Consider the following 25399-nt stretch of genomic DNA (forward strand, 5'->3'; position numbering starts at 1 on the left):
TCTCTGTCAAATAAATAAATAAAATCTTTTAAAAATAAAAAAATAAAATAAAAGGCTACTGTAACATTTAGCTTATTTTAAAATAAGCTAAATTACCTATTCTTTATTCCCACCACTAATACCCTAGTCAAAACAAACAAACAAGATGTTCCCTTAGGGTATCTTTAGTGCTCAGGATTCTATGAAAGCATTTTCTCCCCATTTTCACAAATACAGTAGTGAAGAAAACAGAACTCACCAGGTAAACCATATGCAGATAGTTCTCTAAAACAAAACCCTTCATTGCTCTTCGGAGATCAGCAAAAATATCTAAAGTATCAATTGGAGAAAGTGAAGAAGAAAGAATTGCTGAACCAAGATGTGTTGGGTGATACACTTTTCCTGGTTGAGGGGTGGGAATAGGGAAATAATGAACCAAATGTTAAAAATAAAATAAAACTCTGTTTCTCTGTATTCTGTAATTAACCTTTTAGTATCTGATCAATTTTGCCCAATGCATGGATATTTATGAGCAGATTCTATGTTAAATGTCTGATGTTGCTAAATGCAGCACTGACTTACTAAAACTGCTTCATATACCACTTGAAAAACCAGTTTCCTTTTATACTGTTTGAAAAGTCAATTTCCTTTTACTAAACAGTCGAAAGTCACTAAAGATGAAAAAATGAGGGTGTCTGGGTGGCTCAGTGGGTTAAGCTGCTTTCTTCAGCTCAGGTCATGATCTCAGGATCCTGAAATCAAGTCCCACATTGGGCTCTCTGCTCAGTAGGGAGCCTGCTTCCCTTCCTCTTTCTCTGCCTGCCTCTCTGCCTACTTGTGATCTCTCTCTGTCAAATAAATAAATAAAAATCTTAAAAAAAAAAAAAAGATGAAAAAATGAGTCAACTGCAACTAAGAAGTCACATTTACTTTCTGTTCCATCACTAGCTTCAGTAATTTGGATGAATTCATTTTCCAGCAGCCACATTATACAGGCCTCAATTGCTCCAAGTTGAACAGAATCTTGGTTATTCTGAATTCCCAACTTTCCTTCTTTCATACTTGCAGCCAAGAATGTGCAAGAAGCATAAGTCTGCATATCTTGTGATGTTCTTGCCACTCCACCAACTATTATCTGTTAAGAGGTTTGAAATTATTTGTAACTTTTCAATAAGACATGCAGGCCCTCATGATATAAAAGTAGTGATTTTGTTCTCTTAAAATATTCTTAGCATCTTCACAGCACTCACCAAAGCACATACCCTCCCCAATGTCCATAATCCCACCCCCTTCTCCCAAACCCCCTCCCCCCAGCAACCCTGTTTGTTTTGTGAGATTAAGAGTCACTTATGGTTTGTCTCCCGTGTAAACCTGGTGATTCACATACCTGTACCCCTGGGGATAAAAATATATGTTTATAAAAAATAAAATATTATATAAAATGCAAAAAAAAATAAAAAATAAATAAATAAAAATCTTTAATAAACAAAAAAAATATTCTTAGCATCTTAATGTAGAGACTTTAAATTAACTCTTCCATCATTACTCATTATACATGTAGATAACACCTACTAACAATATGAAAAATTTCCTTAAAATTTTTAATGCTAGTATTGAATATTTCCCACTCAGAAAGAGGATGGGAATGGGTATAGAAAAAATGAAGTCAGTTGTGCCTTGTGGAAATCATCTTCCTACAACTATATTAAATATACAAATTAATTAAATGTACTAATTTTTCCCTTGCCTTCTTCCATTTAATACATATTGAAACACCAAATCATCCTAAACAGAGCTATCATACACTTTTTAATGACCACAAAACATAGTTTTACCAAGATTTATTTAGTATTAATAGTATTTTGGTTATTTCTAGTTTTTTCTTAATACCAATAATGCCATAATAAATATTCCTGTATATTTAAGTTGATGTAATTTCACATATACCTCCCTAGGTAAAACTCTTAATTGTGAATCTACTGGTTCAATGGCTATGTGTTTTGTTCTGGGGCTTGCCTGGTTTTAATCTTAGTAGGTATGTCCAAGTAGCCCTCCCAAAAGAGTTTCAGCAGTATATGAGAATGCCTACTTTCTATATCCTTAACAACCCCATGGTATTAATTACTTTCCTTCCCCCCTCCCAAATGGAGAGCTAAAGGGAAGTGGGAGGAAGAAAGTATGTGCACAGGTATCAGTACCCCCAGTACCAGCACTGAAGCCCAGAGCAAGGCATGTTGGTATATAAACAGAAAACTTTCCTGAATGACACAAAACACTTAAAATAAGGAAGACAGTTACCTTTGAGGATGCAGAAGAGAAACTTTTGTTTTTCACTTTAGATCCTTCCATGTTGTTTGAAATTTCTAAGCATGTCTACTTGTAATTTTATTTTTTGAAAAATTTTATTTATTTGACAGAGAGAGTGAGAGAGCACAAGCAGAGGAAGCAGCAGGCAGAGGGAGACAGAGAAGCAGGGAACTGAGCAGGGAACCTCAGACAGGATTGGATCCCAGTACCAAGATTATAACCTACACCATAGGCAGCTATTTAACTGACTGAGCCATCCAGGCACCCTAATTTGATTTTATTTTAATACCATAGGTATTATCTGGATGGAAGAACTACTATCCATTTCTGTCATCTTTTTAAAAATTCTGAAAATAGATGGGGCGCCTGGGTGGCTCAGTCGGTTAAAGCCTCTGCCTTCGGCTCAGGTCATGATCCCAGAGTCCTGGGATCGAGCCCCGCATCGGGGTCTCTGCTCAGCCAGGAGCCTGCTTCCTCCTCTCTCTCTGCCTGCCTCTCTGCCTACTTGTGATCTCTCTCTGCCAAATAAATAAATAAAATCTTTTAAAAAAAAATTCTGAAAATAGGGGCACCTGGGTGGCTCAGTTGGTTAAACGTCCAAGCCTTGATTTTGGCTTAGATCATAAAGTATACCTAAGATAATAAAGTATACCTTAGATAATAAAGTATACCTAAAAAATAAAAAGAATCATCTGGCATTTGGGTTTTAATCTACTGTTTTGAAATGTACTGATACAGTACATATTAAATTCCAAGAAATATTAAACATATAATACATATATTAAACTCCAGGAAATAACTTAAATACAAGAGATTCTGACTTAGGGAAACTATAAACAATCTCATAAAGAAACACTATAAAAAATCTTATAAAGAAACATAAAGAAACAAAGCTAAAATTTTTCTTCACATGTTTATGTTCTACCATCATATTATAAACACAAAAGAGCAAATGGTAATTTAGTGAACTCTTTATTACCTCCAGAATCACTCTTATCATGCTTGCAGTTACTTCTTTTCCTTCTTGTCTTTGCAAACAGCTACGAACAGGTTTTAGAGATCCCTGAAATCAAAATCTTTGATTTTTCAGAGTTCTTACAAACTAAGATACTCATCTATAACCAAAAAACCATACATTTATAAAATTCCAACATATTTGCTTAAGATACCTGCCAAGGAGAATTTCAGTTGTCTTGTTTAAAAAGAAGTTAATAGATGATAGCAGTTATTATGGTCATAGAATTATTGCTGATGCTCTCATTTTCTGAACTTTGAAGGGGATCCAAATATGCCTATGGCACTTTGGCATAAGGATTATTATAACCTGAAGGCACTTAGGAAACAGAAAGAGCTCCTTGCCCTCACCCTGCTTGTCTAGAACCAAGATATAAATTTCTCTTTGTGAAGGTGTTCCTCTTATCACTTACCACTGAACAGAAGTGAGCACCAGGGTGGGTTTGCATAATCCTTTCTAAATAATCCTTAACTGATGAATTGTTAAACACTACATCTGAAACTAATGATATACTCTTTGTTGGCTAATTGAATTAAAATTTTTTTTAAAAATCTGTAACTTCCATTAGTTTCCAGTACATATTTACCTTCCTACAATTTACCACCCCTAGAATCCCTACGCCCTTTTCCTTTGCCTTGTCACTTCTCAATTCTATTGCCTTTTGTTAAAAGGGTATAAAGACCCTAACATCTAACTGCTTCTTTGGATCCTCACTGTTTTTCCATAAAAGCCTCTGCGTATGCAAAAAATGAAAATATTAATATCAAATAATATATGTAGGCCTTCTGTCCTATTAAACTGTCATTTGTCAGTTCTTGCTAATTAAGTGTATAATAATAATAAAAGTATTTTGGAAACTATAAAGGAAAATGCAAATGCAAATTACTATTAGTTATATATGATAATATGAATTCAAAAATATTTACAGAAACCTAGAAATTACAACATTCACTAATCTAAACACTTTAGGTTATTGTGACAATCAAAGGAATAAAAATATGTGATAGCATTTATGCTTTATAAACATATACAAATATATAATTTATACAAACATAAATACTACTTAAAGCAATTACAACTAGAGAAAAACACAATTTTTTTTCAGAAATGTATCCAATAGTAGGGGAAAAGATACAAGTACATAAGATGTTCAAGGTGCAAAAGGAAGGTCACTTGCATTAGAGAAAGCCAAAAGTGGCATTGTGGTAGAGTATACTAACCATTCTAGGCAGAGAGAAAATGCTGCTTTCCTAACACTGACTGCCAAAGTGAGAACCAAGACAGAATAAAGATAAAGGACTATAAACTTGATGACTGTTGATTATTTATCCCAGATAAAATTACAAAAAGATAGATGCCATCAAACAATAAAAAAACAGGTGAATAAAATGTATCACAAGGCTCTTGCAAGCACTACAAAATAGCCCAGCATAAGATTTAAAAATTATCTACAAAAGGTATCAACTAGCATTAGCAGCAAAGTAAAAATGTAACTTTCAGGTTTTGATTCAACAAAATGGATAACCTTTTTCAAGATAAGCAAGATTTATGAAAATGTCCAAATTAATGGCAATATATACAGTTCAGGTTCCTGCTTCCACCCATCTGAGGAGGTTGTTGATTTTTTTAATCGTTAGAATTTTTAGGGTCTAAAAGAGAGGCATACCACAATAGAGAAGTCAATTAGAATCAAACCAATTATTACTATTAACTTACAAATCACTATTTTGGCACAAAGCACCAACATCTTATACAGGAAAGTTCCGGGAATTCCACAGAAAGATTCAAGTATCATCTAAATAAAACAGCATTAACTGTCTAGGAGATATTCAGATCATTTATAAAATGCCAAGAAGTTACAAAGATGCTACACAATCCAAAAAGCATGACCAAGTACGCATATCTGTGTAATTGATATGAAACACTATTCACACATTCCCCAATTTGGAAGTTCTGAGCAAGCCATATTCTATCCTGAAATGGAGCATTATAAAAAGTCAAAATCTCAGAAGTTTCCAAGACCTCAAAAACAAAATTATTGTGGTATATTTTAGTTCTGCTTAAATGTTATCTAATTTAAGGCTTGATAATTTGGCCAGGGCACCAACCTTCCAATTATTCTTCCCCACGAGAAAGAGAAGTACAAGCTAATGTAGGAAGGCAAAGAAAACCTCCTTATATTCTGTATTACCTTAAAGACCCTCTGACCCTAAGAGAAAGCAGTTGTGTAAGATGAACTTATACTTCCTCTCCAGAGTTACAAGTCTACAAAGAAATCAGTTGAGGAAAGAAAAGAGGGAAGCAAATAGGAATAGTCTTTCTCCAGCCTTCTTTAAACACAAGTAACCTGCATATTTTATATGTAAAGTAAGAGACAGAAGCAAGATAAACTTCTCTGATGCCTATAATAGGGGAAATCCAATGAGTTGGAAGGTTTTTTTTTAATCGTTAGAATTTTTAGGGTCTAAAAGAGAGACAACCTAATGACCCTGAAGGGATTTCAGGTAGATGAATCATTTGTTACTAGGGCTGAAACAGACAGCTGCTCTTTCATTTTTACTTTTTTTTTTTTAGGTTTTATTTATTTATTTATTTGAGAGAGAGAGTGAGAAACAGCATAAGAGGGGAGATGGTCAGAGGGAGAAGCAGGCTCCCTGCTGAGCCAGGAGCCCGATGAAGGACTTAATCTCAGGACTCCAGGGTCATGACCTGAGCTGAAGGCAGTTGTCTAACCAACTGAGCCACCCAGGTGCCCCTCATTTTTCCTTTAATAAAATCTCTATATGTTAGTTGGAGATATGGTCTTCCTTGCAGTTGGGGAAAGTAACTGTGTGCCCTGATTATATGTGAGGAGAAACATTTCATGCAACTCCAGGGAAGTGCCCTTAAGGGGTAGGCTGTGCCCTTTACTTCCTCATCTTCCCTTCTTGATGGTTGAAATGAAGATGTGATGACAAAGTCAAATTATTCTAAAAGTCACTTCCTCAGATACTATCCAGCTTTTTGTACCCAGAATATCCCACTTATTTTGCCATTAAGACTTTCCCTTTTCTCCTAGATACTCTAATTTCTCTTCAGCAGTCTCAGAACTGTTTGTCTGTTTGACATATAGTATAATACTGGAGTCAATAAACTACATGCCAGAGAATATGGAATGACAGAGAGTGTTCCTCTGAAAGTTCTTTAATGTTAGAAGACTTACAAAAATTTTGCCACACCCAAAATAATGTACCACGTTAGAAACAGTATTTGCTGCAGAAGGTATGTGCTATGAAGTGTGTAAACCTGGAGATCCACAGAGCTGTACCCCTGGGGCTAATAATACATTATATGTTAATTAAAAATTAAAAATTTTAAAAAAAAAAAAGAAAAAAATAGTATTTTCTGCTATCTTGATATTTAATTAAACAAACTTCTTTTCCATTGCTTAAGACAAAACCTCTGTATGGTTTGTGGTAAGGTTATCATTACTTATTGACACAAGAAATTAAAAGTTGTTTTCAGAATCAGCACCATTTTAGAGAGAAAACATTTCTTTTTTTTTTTTCTTTTCTTTTTTTTTCTTAAGACTTTATTTATTTATTTGACAGAGATCACAAGTAGGATTCTCTGAATCCTTGCCAACATCTGTTGTTTCCTTGTGTTGTTAATTTTAGCCATTCTGATAGGTATGAGATGTTATCTCACTGTGGTTTTGATTTGTATTTCCCTGAGTGATGTCAAGCATCTTTTCATGTGTCTAATAGCCATCTGGATGTCTTCTTGGGAAAAATATCTGTTCATGTCTTCTCCATTTCTTAACTAGATTATTTGTTTTTTGGGGTGTTGAGTTGGATAAATTCTTTAGATTTGGGGTACTAATCCTTATTAGATATGTCATTTCCAGGCACCTGGCTGGCTCAGTTGGTTAAGCAGCTGCCTTTGGCTCAAGCCATGATCCCAGGGTCCTGGGATCAAGACCCACATAGGGCCCCCTGCTCAGCAGAGAGCCTGCTTCTCCCTCTCCCTCTGCCTGCCACTCTGTCTACTTGTGTTCTCTCTCTCTCTCTCTCTCTCTCTTTGTGTCAAATAAATAAATAAAATCTTAAAAAAAAAAAAGATGTGTCATTTGCAAATATCTTCTCCCATTTTAAAGGTTGCTTTCTAGTTTTGTTTATTGTTTCCATCACTATACAGAAGCTCTTTATCTTAATAAATTCCCAATAATTCATTTTTCCTTTTATTTCCCTTTCCTCCAGAGAGGAAAGGGAATGCAACAGGATGCAACCTGAACAAAGAAATTTTAAAATTCCCTCCACTAGACATGTCTAGTAAGGAGTTGCTACAGCCCAGGGCAAAGAGGTTACTGCCTATACTCTCCTCTAGGATTCTGATGGCATTCTGTCTTACAGATAGGTCTTTCATGCATTTTGAATTAGTTTCAAATAGTGCTGCTAACACTATTCTTGGTCATGTCCTTGGGTGCATACACCCAGACATTTTTAAGGTATATACCTAGAAGTAAAATTACTGGTTTATAGATCATCTTCAGTTTTATTGATGTCAAACTGTTTTCCAAAGAGACTGTACTAAAGTATCTCCATGATCCATGTGTGTTTTATTGTTCCACATCTTGTCACCACTTAGTATTGTCCATCTTTTTAATGTTAGCTATTTTGGAGAGTGTGTCATAATATCTCTTTGAAGAAGTAGTTTATATTGCTTTGAATGCCAATGAGATTAAGTATCATTTCATGATTATGGGCCATTTGGATACCATCTTATAAATGCCTGTTGAAGGTGTTTGCCCATTGATATATTGGGTTTTTTCTTTTTGGTTTTTTTGAATTGCTTGAATGTTCTGGATAATGGCTTCCCTCTTTCATTAATTTTTGCTCCTGTCTTTATTATTTCTTTCCTTCTACTTTCTGTGGCATTATTTTACTACTCTAAGTTCTTGAGATGAATAATACATTAATTTTTCAGTCTCTCTTCTTCAGTAATACATGCATTTTATACTATCAACTCCCCTTTAAACTTCAGCTGCATTTCACAAGTTTTGTTAGAAGATATACTTTCAATTCAAACTATCTTCCAATTTCTACTGTGATTATTTTTTTAACCCAAAATGGGTAAAAATATATGTTCCAATTTCCAGGAGAATTGTTCTAGTTGTGCCTCTCCTACAATTATTTTTTAGTGTAATTCCATTTGTCAGAGAATATATTTTAAATTACTTAAATTCTTTAAAATGTATTCCTTTGTGGCCCAGCATATAGTAAAGTTTTACTATGCACACTGAAAAGAATATATATTCTGCTTTTATTTGGTGATTCTTCTACATACATCCATTAGGTCAAATTTGCTAATTACAGGAGTCATATATTCCATATTCCTACTGATCTGGTATATAAACAATTATCTCCATGTTTTCTCATATACTGAAGAAGAAGCATTAAATCTCCCTAAACTGAAATACAAGAGCTCCCACATTGAAAGAATCTATTGCACACCCAACACAATGAACAAAAATGGAACACCAAGACACATCAGTGTGAAATTTCACAACATGGAGGAGGAAGAAAAGGAGCCCCTAAAATCTCCCAGAGTGAATTTTTAAAAAATTATACAAAGGATAAAGGATAAGCATCATAAAATCTTGACTTCTGTACCTGGGCAATCTACAAAATAACGGTAAGGCATTTCAGATATGCAAACTTTCAAAAAAATCATATGGATAGACGATACACTAAAATAAAGTAGAACTTCCTGGAAGGTGTCCCCACCAAAATGAGGAAATAAATCAAGAAAAAAACATATGTAATCTAAAAGGGGGGGGGGGACACTGACTGAAGCACAAAGCAATAGGAATGAATAATAAAGAAAGGATCCTAAAATAAGTACTATGCAGCACATGTATAGTTTGCCCACCTATCCAGATTGGAATAATTCAGAAGTCTTTTGGAGAAACTTCAAGAAGATGAGTTCGATAGAATAGCAAATGTGTTAAAACATATTGGATGGAGATTTACGTAAATGGGAAAGAGGCTGGGGAATCAATCAGTGAAAAGGACATAGCAAACCAAGCCATCAAACAAAAAAGATATTTATTAATGTCAGAGAAAACAAAAAGTTATTTTGAAGATAAACGTAATCATAATATACCACATGCTTCAGTTGGAAAAGGCATTTATATAGCCATAACAGTCTAACATTAAATATTGATATGAGCAAAATTATGACTTAACAGTATTTGGAGAAAGGCAAGATGATGAGAGGACAAAGAGAGACTGTAGCATCAGGTGGGAGGAGATTGGGTTGGGTGAGTAAAAATTTTAGAGAAGAGCTAGGTCTTCATCTTTCATAATAACTAGCTAGTATATAATGTGTAAAACTAAAAATACAGGGGCCCCTGCGTAGCTCAGTGGATTAAAGCCTCTGCCTTCAGCTCAGGTCATGATCCCAGGGTCCTGGGATCAAGCCCCGTGTCCAGCTTTCTGCTGAGCGGGGAGCCTGCTTCCCCCTCTCTCTCTACCTGCCTGTCTGCCTATTTGTGATCTCTGTCTGTCAAATAAACAAATAAATAAATAAAATTAAAAACACAAGTGGCTACATTTAGAAATAACATTGCAAATAATTTTTTTAAAAGCTGCTAGAGTTGAAAGTAGTTGCCTCTGGGAAGAGGGGATAAAGAAATGCTATTTTTCAAAATTAGTTTTGATTGCTTAAATAGAATGATGTATAACTGACAAATACAAAAACTGGGGTTTTTTTAATTTTATCATAAAAGTGGTGTACAACCCGAAATTTTAAAATGTTTACAAAATCATCTGAAATCACTCTCAATCTTAAGTACTTCTTTTAAAACAAAAATGAATTTCCATACCTGACTTTGTTCTAAATAGGTATTACTGTCCATCTTTAATTTATTTAATTCATACCTACTGTGCACTTTTGCACACACTTCCTTAGCACTGCTTAGAATCTCGGGAACTCAATTATTTCAGGTACTCACCAAGATGCTGACTTGGAGTAATATAGCAAATCTTAGCAAGCAAAAGTTCCAGCACATATCCTCGGTGAGAGTCTCCCAGCATATGCAATTCATCCACAACCACCATTCCTAAAGAGATTGTCCAGATACTAGGTTTTACAAAATTTAACAATTTCAGTAAAAATTTTTAAAGACTCAGCATCTTATATAGTAAGTAGCTGCCATTACTACAATATATTGCAGGTGACACAAATTTCTAACCATAAAACAAAAATCAGATTTCACATAATGGACAATCCATCTGAAGAAATTTCAGACGTCTTAAGTTGTCCTACTATAATGTATTCTGGATCTAAAAATCAAGGATTAGCTAACTCAGAGGAAATTGTCTCTCATTACTCAGATACTTCTTTATTGGCAATTTTGTGTAAATATACATACAATGAGATATCAAATACACCTAGGATAGCTATTCAGTGTATTGACTTTTCTATGGGGTAAAACAGCCAGGGCAACCAACCATACTGATGTTAGAAAGTTGCTTAGAGGTACATAATCAGATCAAGAAGAAAGAAATTATTTTAAGGGATGTTTTTGTTTGATGATGATAGGCTAATGAATCATCCTACTACAAAATATGAATATGTTTGTATACCAGAATCCCCTTCTCCACTACTTGGAGAATCAAACCAGTCTGTGCACTTGGAATAATGCTCAAGAAGTACTGAAAATTTAGTACCACCCAATGCCTTCTTTAAGCACAGCCATAAGATCATGGTTTTCACAGGCACTGGTATCTCCTGGCCCCTGACAAATCCTCCCCACTTAAATCAAGATCTTTCAAACCCATTTTGTAATGGCACATGATGCTCCTTTTCCTCATCAGTAAGCTATCTCAAAAATCATATGGCATGAAAAGTTATTTCAGAATTTATTCACTCAGTCAGTCATTCAGATAAAATCTGTGCCAGGCACTGGGTTAGGTATATTGGATATCACGTTTTGTAAGATTCTACTGAAATTTTTGAGTTATTTAAAATTCAATGGGGTTTATCTTTGTGTACGGTGTAAGAGAATGGTCGAGTTTCATTCTTCTACATATAGCTGCCCAGTTTTCCCAGCACCATTTATTGAAGAGACTGTCTTTTTTCCACTGTATATTTTTTCCTGTTTTGTCTAAGATTATTTGACCATAGAGTTGAGGGTCCATATCTGGGCACTCTACTCTGCTCCACTGGTCTATGTGTCTGTTTTTATGCCAGTACCATGCTGTCTTGGTGATCACAGCTTTGTAGTAAAGCTTGAAATCAGGTAACGTGATGCCCCCCGTTTTATTTTTGTTTTTCAACAAAACAAAAATCTTTTCTGATTCCATGCAAATTTTAGGATTATTTGCTCCAGCACTTTGAAAAATACAGTGGAATTTTTATCGGAATAGCATTAAAAGTATAGATTGCTCTAGGTAGTATAGACATTTTAACAATGTTTATTCTTCCAATCCAAGAGCATGGAATGGTCTTCCATCTTTTTGTGTCTTCTTCAATTTCTTTCATGAGTGTTCTGTAGTTCCTTGAGTACAGATCCTTTACCTCTTTGGTTAGGTAAACTCAAAACGGATAAAAAACCTCAACGTGAGACAGGAATCCATCAGAATCCTAGAGGAGAACATAGGCAGTAATCTCTTCGATATCAGCCACTTCGATATCAGCAACTTCTTTCAAGATATGTCTCCAAAGGCAAAGGAAGCAAAAGCGAAGATGAACTTTTGGGACTTCATCAAAATCAAAAGCTTCTGCACAGCAAAGGAAACACTCAAGAAAACAAAGAGGCAACCCATGGAATGGAAGAAGATATTTGCAAATGACAGTACAGACAAAAGGTTTATATCCAGGGTCTATAATGAACTCCTCAAACTTAACACACAAAAAACAGACAATCATATCAAAAAGTGGGCAGAAGATATGGACAGACACTTCTCCAATGAAGACAAACAAATGGCTATCAGACACATGAAAAATGTTCATCATCACTAGCCATCAGGGAGATTCAAATTAAAACTACATTGAGATATCACCTTACACCAGTTAGAATGGCCAAAATTAGTAAGACAGGAAACAACATGTGTTGAAGGGGATGTGGAGAAAGGGAAACCCTCTTACACTTTTGGTAGGAATGCAAGTTGGTACAGCCTCTTTGGAGAACAGTGTGGAGATTCCTCAATAAATTAAAAATAGAACTTCCCTATGACCCTGCCATTGCACTCCTGGGTATTTACCCCAAAGATACAGATGTAGTGAAAAGAAGGGCCATCTGCACCCCAATGTTTATAGCAGCAATGGCCATGGTTGCCAAACTGTGGAAAGAACCAAGATGCCCTTCAACGGACAAATGGATAAGGAAGATGTGGTCCATATACACTATGGAGTATTATGCTTCCATCAGAAAGGATGAATACCCAACTTTTGTAGCAACATGGATGGGACTCGAAGAGATTATGCTGAGTGAAGTAAGTCAAGCAGAGAGAGTCAATTATCATATGGTTTCACTTATTTGTGGAGCATAACAAATAGCTTGGAGGACATGAGGAGTTAGAGAGGAGAAGGGAGTTGGGGGAAATTGGAAGGGTAGGTGAACCATGAGAGACTATGGACTCTGAAAAACAATCTGAGGGTTTTGAAGGGGCAGAGGGTAGGAAGTCGGGGTACCAGGTGGTGGGTATTATATAGGGCACGGATTGCATGGAGCACTGGGAATGGTGCAAAAATAATGAATACTGTTGTGCTGAAAATAAAAAATAAATTAAATAATAATAATAATAACAAATAAATAAATAAGAAAAGAAAAAAAATAAAAATAAAAAATAAAATCCAATGGGGGGGGGTGGCACCTGGGTGGCTCAGCAGGTTAAAGCCTCTGCCTTCAGCTCAGGTCAGGTCATGATCCCAGGGTCCTGGGATTGAGCCCCGCATCCAGCTCTCTGTTTGGCAGGGAGCCTGCTTCCCTTCCTCTCTCTCTGCCTGCCTCTCTACCTACTTGTGATCTCTATCTATCAAATAAATAAATAAAATCTTTAAAAAAATAAAATAAAATCCAATGGGGTCACAAATGATAAGACAATTCTGATACAAACTGATAAATTTGATTTCTCTCTCTAAGCTTTATAGAGCAGAGCCATGTCTTATTAAGTTTTGATTTCATTCCTCACTCCTACCCTACCCAGTTTTACTCTTTAAGTTCATCAGGATCTCAATGAGCAGCTAACTGATATTCCTGCAGCTTTTGCTGATGCTACAACTATTCGCTTCCTGTTGCTACCCCTATATAGACAATCCTAAGTGGTTAAAAATTTTTTTTAAAAAAAGCATTAAGGTAGAAAGCTTTCACAGAGTTCTAACTGAAATGCAGTGTCAGCTTCTATAGCTTCATACCACTTCCCTGCTAAATGGTAACCTCCGAGTAAAGACCAAATCTAGCTATCCTAGCACCAGAATATGATAATGAATACACACTAACTGTGGATATGGAAGAACCAGCCCCAGCATGCTTCCTTCTATTCCCAGTAAAGTTCAGACAGAAAAGAGGCAATAAGAAATGACTTGAGGGCTCAAGGATATTCCTTTGTGTTTTGTAAAGTGCAAACATACACGGAAATAGTCAATAGCAGCAAGCAAGACATAAAACTTTTTTTTTTTTTTAACACAGAGTTCCTAACATTACAGATGCCAATTCTCAATAAGAAAATAATGGGACATAGAAATCACAACAACTCCATTCCATTCCATCAAAAAATAGCAACAGAAAATATTTGCTTATTTTCTACTTTTTTTACCTAAAAGATCCATCTTATTTTCATCTATGAGGCAACTGATCAGACCATTGGCTCTCTCAACTGTGCCTACAGCAATATCCAAGGAACAGAAATACCCTGTTGGAGAGACACTGCTCGTATAACCATCCACATTTATTCCTACCATGCCAACCAACCATTTATTCCTGAAACAGATTCTGAATTGAGTGAAAAGGAATGATACAAGTAAAAATAATTGAAATTCATGAATTACAGATTGGTTCTATCCCAGAATATGGACATCAGTATCCAAAGATATTTACTAGATTACTGTTGATTGTTCCTGGCCAGGACACCCTGGGTTTTTGTTTTTAGAATCACATGCTAAAAATATGAAGTTTAGAACTGACAAAACACAGAACAGAGATTTTCTGTTAAGACACAGTCAAATAGAAGTATGCCACTTTAATGATTACATTTACAAAGCACTTCCAAGAGTTATAGAAATCAAAACTGGAAAAAAAACTATCTTAAGCACTAAACTTTTAATCTAATAAACATGCAAGAAACTGATTCTCTTTTTTTAACACAAATGTAACACTTTAAGGAACAAATTTATACCTCATAAAAAAATATTCTTACTATCCCACAGTCTTTATACAATAGAAGTTTTCAAAAGTCAAATGCGATGGGACCTTGATGTAATTTTTGGGGGGGGGAGGGTAGTCTAACTTGTAACTAACATACCTTCTCAATAAAAAGGATCCTTTCAATCATTTTGTTACTTTGGTCTAAGTTGAGAGGATGTTACGAGGTAGGACCAGCTTTGTTGGCTATTTGGCCTCTGAAATAACGTTAAAAAGATTTAGAACCAAGAACTTTAGAGCTATTCATTCAATAAAATATTTCTGAGTGTTATTGAGTTAACCCATAATATTAGGGCTAAAGTCCTATTTTACCAATGAAAATACTGAGGTCCAGGAGATTATGCTCCTGGCCTGAAAGACATAGTTAATGGCAATACTGGGACTAGAACCCAGATTTTTTGGACCATCAGTATAATAGTCTTGCCATTCCAATACATTTTTTCCCTGCAGAAATTACAACAGTAAATGTAATTTAATGTGACATTGTATTTGTAAAAACACCTTAAAAACCAGTGAGTATCATACTAATGAAAAATGTTATTATTCATTTTTGCAGAACAAACCACAGGCCTGAAGTTTTACCTAAGCACCAATGAATCTGGCTCTTCTTCCCCTAACTACTCCCAAATGGCCCTCAAGATAGGATATGTTTCCTTAAACACTCTTTCCTTTCCAGGCTTCATTTGAATACTGCTATTCAGTTAAAATGCTGTTTTCTGATTTATATGTTTATATACCAATTGAAGTATTCTGTTTACTTTTTAAGGAAAAGTTCATAAATTTTAACACAATTTTCAATTATTCTTTTGATTTAATGACCCTTTCTCCTTTTATATAAATAATAAAAAAGTTTATCTTCATAAATGGTCAACTTTTAAAGCTACTTCAGGATGCAACAAAAGAAACCTTTATTAACACAGCTGCCAGTAATAGATCTTATTACAATAATATTCTTAGTATAAGAACATTACCTGAAGATAGTATTTCTTCTCTTTAGCCACAGAGACAAAGGGCAAACTAAACAAAGCTTTCCTCCACATTTCCAAAACTCGCTTCAACATAAGTAATTCAGCAACAAGAGTCTTGTTATTCCATGTTATTCCACAGGTTATTACAAAGATAATATTTCATATATTGCATTAATAAATGTTTTAAACCAAATTCAGTAACTACAGAGCCTTAGACTAACCTATCATTAAGTCCCCTACTAGCAACTGAAAACTTTATTCACTTGAATGACCGTGACTTCAAACCAGTGCTCAAGAGAGCCTCACACTGAAAACAGAGAATTCCTAAACAAATCCTTTTATGAACAATAAACGATAAATACTGAGTCCCTCCTTGTACCTAATGATCCTTTTCTTTAAGTACTAAGTGATTAAAAGCCCTGCTTTAAGGAAGGAGATAAACAGTTTCATATATTGTGGAAAAAACGATTATGGAAGTTGAGAGAGAAGAGCTATAGTGAAGTTTACAGAAAGGAAATGCAACTTGGGAGAAGAGAAGGGAAGAGGAAAGGAATACCAAACAAGAGAACCAGCATGTGCAAAGGCCTAGAGGAAAGCATGGTAAGTTCAAAGTACAGTAATTTAGTAAGCCTGAAATAAAACCAGGAGGAGTAAGAGAAGAGATAGGGACATGTCACATGAAAAAAGAATTGTATAATCCCACCATATAAGGAATTTAGAATTTTTATTATTTTAATTTTTTATTTTTTATAACATATATTTTAATCCCCAGGGGTACAGGTCTGTGAATCACCAGGTTTACACACTTCACAGCACTCACCAAAGCACATACCCTCCCCAATGTCCATAATCCCACCCCCTTCTCCCAACCCCCCTCCCCCAGCAACCCTCAGTTTGTTTTGTGAGATTAAGAGTCACTTATGGTTTGTCTCCCTCCCAATTCCATCTTATTTCATTGATTCTTCTTCTACCCACTTAAGCCCCCATGTTGCATCACCACTTCCTCATATCAGGGAGATCATATGATAGTTGTCTTTCTCTGCTTGACTTATTTCGCTAAGCATGATACGCTCTAGTTCCATCCATGTTGTAGCAAATGGCAAGATTTCATTTCTTTTGATGGCTGCATAGTATTCCATTGTGTATATATACCACATCTTCTTAATCCATTCATCTGTTGATGGACATCTAGGTTCTTTCCATAGTTTGGCTATTGTGGACATTGCTGCTATAAACATTCGGGTGCACGTGCCCCTTTGGATCACTACGTTTGTATCTTTAAGGTAAATACCCAGTAGTGCAATTGCTGGGTCATAGGGCAGTTCTATTTTCAACATTTTGAGGAACCTCCATGCTGTTTTCCAGAGTGGTTGCACCATCTTGCATTCCCACCAACAGTGTAGGAGGGTTCCCCTTTCTCCGCATCCTCGCCAGCAACTGTCATTTCCTGACTTGTTGATTTTAGCCATTCTGACTGGTGTGAGGTGATATCTCATTGTGGTTTTGATTTGTATTTCTCTGATGCCGAGTGATATGGAGCACTTTTTCATGTGTCTGTTGGCCATCTGGATGTCTTCTTTGCAGAAATGTCTGTTCATGTCCTCTGCCCATTTCTTGATTGGATTATTTGTTCTTTGGGTGTTGAGTTTGATAAGTTCTTTATAGATTCTGGACACTAGTCCTTTATCTGATATGTCGTTTGCAAATATCTTCTCCCATTCTGTCAGTTGTCTTTTGGTTTTGCTAACTGTTTCCTTTGCTGTGCAAAAGCTTTTGATCTTGATGAAATCCCAATAGTTCATTTTTGCCCTTGCTTCCCTTACCTTTAGCAATGTTCCTAGGAAGATATTGCTGCGGCTGAGGTCGAAGAGGTTGCTGCCTGTGTTCTCCTCAAGGATTTTGATGGATTCCTTTCGCACATTGAGGTCCTTCATCCATTTTGAGTCTATTTTCGTGTGTGGTGTAAGGAAATGGTCCAATTTCATTTTTCTGCATGTGGCTGTCCAATTTTCCCAGCACCATTTATTGAAGAGGTTGTCTTTTTTCCATTGGACATTCTTTCCTGCTTTGTTGAAGATTAGTTGACCATAGAGTTGAGGGTCTATTTCTGGGCTCTCTATTCTGTTCCATTGATCTATATGTCTGTTTTTGTGCCAGTACCATGCTGTCTTGATGATGACAGCTTTGTAATAGAGCTTGAAGTCCGGAATTGTGATGCCACCAACTTTGGCTTTCTTTTTCAATATCCCTTTGGCTATTTGAGGTCTTTTCTGGTTCCATATAAATTTTAGAATTATTTAAGAATTTAGAATTTATCCTGAAAGCAATGTAGAATGACTAGTGAGTTTTATGAAAAGGAGTGTTAAGATCATATTTGTACTTTATAAAGACCACTTTGTAAGCAGGACAGAACAAAACCAGAGAGAAAATATAAACTAGTTATCAGGCTGTTGCATAATCTAGAAGATGAGCATAATCTACAAGAAAGAGGATAGTGAACTAGTTACTGTACCTAAAAAGAGAGAGTAGTCAGAATCAAAATATTTGGGTGGCTCAGTCAGTGGGCATTTGACTCTTGATTTCCACTCAGGTCATGATCTTGGGGCATGAGCCTGAGGCCCTGTCTGGCTCCACACTCAGGGAGGAGTCTTCTTCTCTCCCTCTCTCCCCCTTCTGTCCCTCCCCACACACTCATGCTCTCATGTATGTGTGCTCTCGCTCTCTTTCTCTCTCTTAAATAAATAAATCTGAAAAAACAACAACAACAACAACAAAAAACAAAATATTTGAGATAATACACACTGGACATGGTGATTAACTGATGTAAGCTGGTGACCAGAAATATGAATGACACTCGAGTTTTGGTTTAAGCAGTTGAAATGGTCAGGCCATTCTACCACTGCCACCAGGTAACATTTATGGTGTACTTTGTATATACCAACAACTCTTCTGAGCATCTGCTCATGTTTTCTATTAATAAGCTATTAATTACCATAGGCATTAACTGTAACAGTTTTCAAACTCAACCAATCTGACTCCACAGCCTGAATTTATTATACATAATAAGAACTATCTGCTGAAGACATAATGAAAAATCTGGATGACTCACAACTTCAGAAAAAAACGGACACAAAGAAAACACATCTTATCAAATAATAAGGTCTAAAGACAGTGAGTAAAAATGTTAAAAAGTATGAGTGTCAGAGTTGACCCTGAAAGCCTATATATGCCTTTTATTTGGTAAATTACATATGATTTTGTGTATACATCCCTGTACAAGCAGGTCAATTTATAAATATGTAATGTATAATGTTCACACGCTGTAAAGGAACTGAGATCAACCAGGGGAAGAGCAGATTTACATTTCCCTTGTACTTTCATCCTGGAACATGTTTGTTGAGAGGAAAGGCAAACAGAATAGATAATCTTAAAATTACCTGCTTTTTCGTTCCCCACCCTCACCAATATAATGAAATTTGCATAATTTAAATTGCGTATGATGAGACTCCACTTTTCATAGTTTGACTGTGTCTAGTTATAAAGCACTGTTTCATTTACTTTTTAACTACCCTATAACTACTACCTTTTAAACTACTTCATAACTACCTCAAGGGTATCCTTTATATTCTTGTCATGAAGTAGTACAGAAATTAATGTACACAAATTTGAATACCTGAATAGACTAAATTCTTTCCTTCCAGGATTTGTCCAAGCAAAAGGCACTCTGCCTGCTATTCAAACATCTTTTTTACACCAAAACTGTGGTATTTCTCCAGAACCGCAACAGGAAGACCCTGTTTGCCAACAGCAACTTGTGTATTTAATCATCAGGAGTTGTCTGCTTGCATTCCCCTTTCAGGGAAAATAAATAAATAAATAAATTAGTAGTTGAACCTAATTCTAACATACGACTTCAGTAGTCTTCCAGTGTTTGGGAGTCCCTATGTGCTGGACTGAGGCTATATAAAGCATATGCAGACATAAAGCACTTCCAGTATAAGGCTCGGTATGAAGTACTCGGCAGTATGAGGCGTGGGCCTCCGATAGGTGATTAGATTTGGCCAACTAGAAAGTCGTTTCTGTCAAGGTCGAAAGACCCACAAACCAGTTGAATATCATTACCAGGTGTGGCCCAATCCGCACGTCCATGTCCTAACAGAAAGCGACCTGCCACACTAGGCCAGAGTCACAAACTGAGAAGGGGAGTAGAAGTTCAGTGAGCTGTGCAGACACACAAGCTCTGTGCTGAAACTACACCTCTCCACACTGGGCTGGGCAGAGCTGCCCACCTCGCCCGCGGCCCTTCAAGCAGCGTCCCAGGCCCGGGGGCGGACTCAACACGGGCCCGAGAGGAACAGGAGGCGGTCACTGCCGTCACCGCCACTTCCCGAGAAGGAGTCCGAGCTTGATGCTGAACGCCGCAGTTTCCCACTCCAGCGCCGAGGATTCATCGCGAATTCTTCTGGGCGATTCAGGGAAAGCCACAGTGCCAGCGTCCTCCCACTCCGGAGAAACCGGGCCTGGTGACAGGTGCAACCACCATCTTCCCGCCTCGGCTTTCAAACTCGGGCCTCCCAGCCCGCCCCGGAACCATAGAGTTCTCAGTGGTGAGAGTAACCTGAGAACCATAGAATCGTGGGGGAAGGAGCGGTTCCACTGGTGTTACCGACCTCCCGTCTTTAACCACATTTGGAGGTCAGCGTCAGAGAAACTGAGCCGCACCTAGATAAAGGGCTGGGGGCGGAAGGAACGATCTGTATGTATAACCTGCATTTATAATCAGCCTGGCCTAAGCACTTTCTTTTTGTCCATTTCTTGCTTGAATAGGAAGATTTGCTAACTTCATAAAATGAGTTGCCCATAATTGGTAGCTCAGAGAAGTAACTCTTCTTAACAAATTGGTATTTTAAAAATTATTATAGGGGCGCCTGGGTGGCTCAGTGGGTTAAAGCCTCTGCCTTCGGCTCAGGTCATGATCTCAGGGTCCTGGAATCGAGCCCCGCATCGGGCTCTCTGCTCAGCGGGGAGCCTGCTTCCTTCTCTCTTTCTGCCTGCCTGCCTCTCTGCTGCTTGTGATCTCTGTCTGTCAAATAAGTAAATTTTTAAAAAATTATTATAGATTATGTGTGCAAGTACGTATAGTACAAGTCTGGGAAATAACATTTGAGAATAAATGCTGGGAAAACCTGATCTTATTTTTTAAATGTTTTGAATGGCAATATTCTAAAATTCCACAAGATGGAGATATTACTCCATGAAGGAAAAACATTTTCGTCGTTCTCTTTTTCGCTAGGGCCCTGCGTTCGTTCACTCAACCATTTATTGAGCACCTTCTGTGTACCAGGCATCTGGGTAAATGGCAGGAAAATGCCAGGAAATGGTTTCTGCTCTCAAAGTGAAAGAGACTGGAGAAGGAGACAAACATTAAATTAATAATTTTAAATTGTACTCACATTCAGGCAAAAATGAACAGTGCTATCAAAGAAGCGGAAGGACTCCTGATTTACATTGCAGTCATGGAAGAACTTCCTGAGATGCTGTATAGCATAGAGGTCAAGTGTGAAATTCAGGAGCCAACAGTCTAGGTTTGAAGACTTAATAGCTGTATGATTTGGGGCAACTTGCTTAACCCCTTTGGCTTCTTTTTTGGCATGCATATGATAGGGATAATAATAATAAACTATTTGGTTATTATGAGTACTAAATAAGTCAATGTGTGTAGAGTGCTTAGAAAGTGCCCTCCACTAATAACTACTATTCAAAGAAAGTGATATTTAAGCATCCTAATGCTTCCAGTGTAAATCCAGCATTTTAAGGGAAAATAATAAACAAACAAACAAAAAAACACTCTCACAAATTTCACACTATTTTTATTATGTGAACTATGATTGGATGAGGAAAATAATTAGAAAGGAAATGCAAGGAATAGTTTGTCATCCCAGTAAAAAGCCTAGAGAATATTTCCAAATTTTCAGTTTATTTCAAACATTCAACATGTTTCTAACTTAAAAGAACACTCAGAAAAATGGAGAAAAGAAAGCTACTTTTCAAAAATTTTTAAAAATTTTGTGACAGTAACAGGTATTGTAATAATTCATGCTAATACACCAGAAGTATTTCCCATCCTTTAATTGTGTCTGAGCTTGTGTCCTTGGAATTTTACCTGTGGTAATTCTTCAAGGTCTGAGTTAAAATCTTTCAGAGGAGGTGCCTGTTTGGCACAATTGGTAGAATATGTGACTCTTGATCTCCCAGTCATGAGTTTGAGTTCCATTGTGTTTACTTAAAAATAAGGGTTTACTTAAAAAATAAAGAAAGCAAATAAATAAAATCTTCCAGAAGAAAAATACGTGGATGTATTTCTTCCAGTTACCTGGGAGACATACCAATTCTGGGCCATTTTAAACTGAATCTCTGGGATAAAGCTTTTTAAAGATAGAGAAATAGTAAAATCATACTAGACAAATTTGGATGAGCTTCCAGCCTTACCATCTCAATCTGCAGATCAGATATTTCTCTGCTTTACTTAGAGTTCTGCCCTTCTTGGGTTTTAGGTTTGTATTTTTTAGATCTTACCTCTCACCTGTTGTGAGTCCCAGACTCCTATCCCCCAGAATACATAACCCATTAAAATCCCCACTAAACCACCAGGATCAGCAGACATCACTATGGTAAACTTTTGTTTTAATGCTTCACCTACTCTTTTATAATGTTTGATTATTTGATTGACATTTCTGTCCTACAAGGAGTTCTTTGAGTCTTACCAGTTTATTTTTTTTTATTTTTACCAGTTTTTTATTTTTACCAGTTTTTTAAAAAGTATTCATTACATAACATCCAGAATGTTAAGCAAAGTGTGTTGTACTAGAGGTGGTTTCTTGTTCAGCCTAATATTGCTGAAAATAAGCAAAGGAAACTCAAATAACAATAGATAAACATTCAAGTATGTCATCTGACTATTTTATTAAGTTTGCACAAATAATAGTGATTTTTCTATTGAAATTGCAGATTGTATAGAAAAATAAAATTTACTCAAACTATCTTTGTGAATTGACTTAAAACAAAGTCTAGAATCTATCACTGAAGAAATTCTGTGCTTCTCACATGAATGGAGATGATTTGTAAAAAGGAAAGAACCAGAAAATAATACAAGAAAAGAAATGGGATGCAAGTGGTGCTAGTTGGAGCTAATGTGCTTAGAAAAAAAGAGATGCAAATTAAGAGGCTTTTCTGCTTGAAGTTCGATGGTTCTAAATTGAACAAGTGCAGTGGCTGCACCTGAGAATTCCCTGGGGAGCTTTAAAACTACTCTCCTACTCCTAGATATTCTTTTTTTTTTTTTTTTTTTTTTTTTATTTATTTGACAGACAGAAATCACAAGTAGGCAGAGAGGCAGTCAGAGAAAGAGGAAGGGAAGCAGGCTCCCCACTGAGCAGAGAGCCCGATGCGGGGCTTGATCCCAGGACCGTGGGATCATGACCTGAGCCAGGCAGAGGCTTAACCCACTGAGCCACCCAGGTGCCCCTAGATATTCTGATGTAAATTGGTCTGGGTGTAATTTGGGGAGCTGAAGACATTAATTCGGATGGCTTCCATGAGAAAGTTGGGGTGTTTTTTTTAAGATTTTATTTATTTGACAAAGATCACAAGTAGGCAGAGAGGCAGGCAGAGAGAGAGGAAGGGAAGCAGGCTCCCCAGTGAGCAGGTAGCCCGATTAGGGGCTCCATCCCAGGACCCTGAGATCATTACCTGAGCTGAAGGCAGAGGCTTTAAGCCACCGAGCCACCCAGGCGCCCAGGAAAGACTTCTTTTTTGTTAAAGGGGATCTACACTTACCTGTAGTTCTCAGGTTAATAAAATGGACATTAAAGTGACTCATAGGTGTCCTTAAGTGTAATTTTTATTATATATCATATAATATTTGGGGCATGAATTCCTCAATAAATATATTTCAGGATTCCATCTCATTCTTTCCTAAGGTGAGACCAATTTACAAAGATCACATCTATACTGCACATTTTGATGGTGTGCACAGCCTTGGTTCTGTCAATGGCAATCCTAAAGGACAAGGACATATAGATATTCCTCTCCTGTATATCACCTCACCGACAAGGGCAAAGCAAGAGTGTTTCTTTTGGTTCAACAATGTCATGTATCTCATCATCTGCCAAACTCCAAACGTGATGGAAAATCTCTGGAGGATATGACTTGATTTGGACCATTTTCTGAGGCAAGTGACAGATCGTTGAAGCGTAGGTCTTTTAGTCAGTGCAGGCTGCTAAAACCAAATACAAAGATAACAGAAATGTTTTTCTCACAGTTCTGGATACTGGAAGTCCAGGGCCAGAGTGCCAGCATGTTTGGCTTCTGATTAGAGTCCTCTTCTGGGCTTCAGAGTGCTAATTTCTAGTTGTATCCTCACATAGCAGAAAGAGAGAGAGAGCGCGCGCACGCAAGTGCTCTGGGCCCTTTTCCTAAGGGCATTAACCCCATTTACAAGGTGTCTGTGATCTAATATCCTCCCAAAGGCCCCCACCTGCAAATACGGTCACATTGAAGGTTAGGATATCAACATATGAGTTTGGAGGGGACACATTCAGTCCTTAACAGAAGGTAACATGTCCCCTATTCAATATGAAAATTACATGGCTCAGCCCAACACAGCAGGCCAGGTAGCTAATCTAGAGGCAGACAGGTTTGAACTCCAGAGCTCCCATTTTCTAGCACTCTAACCTTAGACAAAACTTTTTACAACCTAAGTTTTCCTTTTTTAAAGTTGAATTCATAAAGATGCCTCTATCATAGCTTGTGGTAAGAATTATATATGTAGTGCTTAGTATCATATTTGGTATTTAATAAACATCCAATAATTGATATATATGATTGATCTTCCTCTGAGGTATAGTTAACATAGAAAACCCTAGAATCAATGGGAAGTCTAGCTATTTGAGACAAAAACAAGTTGTAGTATTCAGATTTACTATTATTTTTGATGAACAAGCTTTCTTGAATCTTGGATAGCTGAATGCTATTCCCTGTCCTTAAAGCACTTTTATCCATTTCTTCACTTGGAGAGTTTCTACTTATTCTTCAGAGCTTGGCTTAAATGATGCTTCCTCAAAAAGAAGTCTTTTCTGACTCTAATAGGACCCTGAATTTTTTTTTTTCTTAAGATTTTGACAGAGAAATGGATATTTGACCAAGAGATGGAGAGAGAGCACAAGCAAGGGAAGCAGCAGGCAGAGGAGAATCAGGGTCCTGTTCTCCCAGGACCCTGGAATCATGACCTGAGCCAAAGGCAGATGCTTAACCAACTGAGCCACCCAGGTGCCTCAAGGATCCTGAATTTTCTTATTACTCCGCTTACCTATACTTGAGCACGACTGTAATTACCCGTCTTTCCCACTAGATGTAAGTTCCATGGAGTCAGAGATCAAGTCTACTGTGATTGACTCTGCCTATCCTGCTGGTGACAATTGAAGGCTTCTCGGGCATTCCTTTCCTAAATCTTTACTGCAGGTTTTTGAGGGAGTTAATAATCTTTTTTTTTTTAAGATTTTATTTATTTATTGGACAGAGAGAGAGATCACAAGTAGGCAGAGAGGCAGGCAGAGAGAATGGAAGGGAAGCAGGCTCCCCGCCGAGCAGAGAGCCCGATGTGGGGCTTGATCCCAGGATCCTGAGATCATAACCTGAGCCTAAGGCAGAGGCTTAACCCACTGA

The 25399-nt window shown here is 36.9% G+C and overlaps 1 protein-coding gene and 1 pseudogene across 9 annotated transcripts in view; one reads left to right on the top strand and one right to left on the bottom strand.

The window, feature by feature from the left end:
* The window catches only part of LOC309841103 (DNA polymerase theta-like), a 135048-nt pseudogene extending 115223 nt beyond the window's left edge, over window positions 1-19825 (bottom strand). The window contains exons 1-6 of the transcript in view: window positions 19799-19825; window positions 15680-15790; window positions 14104-14279; window positions 3266-3401; window positions 910-1114; window positions 239-381 (exon numbers count right to left, since the gene is read on the bottom strand). The product of the transcript in view is annotated as a DNA polymerase theta-like (transcript). The remainder of the gene's footprint in view (window positions 1-238; window positions 382-909; window positions 1115-3265; window positions 3402-14103; window positions 14280-15679; window positions 15791-19798) is intronic.
* LOC309853795 (uncharacterized protein) overlaps window positions 19607-25399 on the top strand; it is a 36486-nt gene continuing 30693 nt past the window's right edge. For 2 of the 8 annotated variants that reach the window (XR_014305941.1, XR_014305943.1), the window contains exon 1: window positions 19607-20432. Coding sequence is in view for 2 of the 8 variants with exons in the window: in XM_082712293.1 (XP_082568419.1) it covers window positions 20085-20371 (287 nt within the window). In the remaining 6 variants the exon portion in view is untranslated. Of the gene's footprint in view, window positions 20433-23655; window positions 24487-25399 lie in introns of those variants that run through there. The other 6 variants (XM_082712293.1, XM_082712294.1, XR_014305944.1 and 3 more) reach the window with 5 other exon arrangements.

The sequence above is a fragment of the Mustela nivalis genome (genome assembly GCF_964662115.1).
Source record: "Mustela nivalis genome assembly, chromosome: 1".
In the NCBI taxonomy this organism is placed as follows: Eukaryota; Metazoa; Chordata; class Mammalia; order Carnivora; family Mustelidae; genus Mustela; species Mustela nivalis.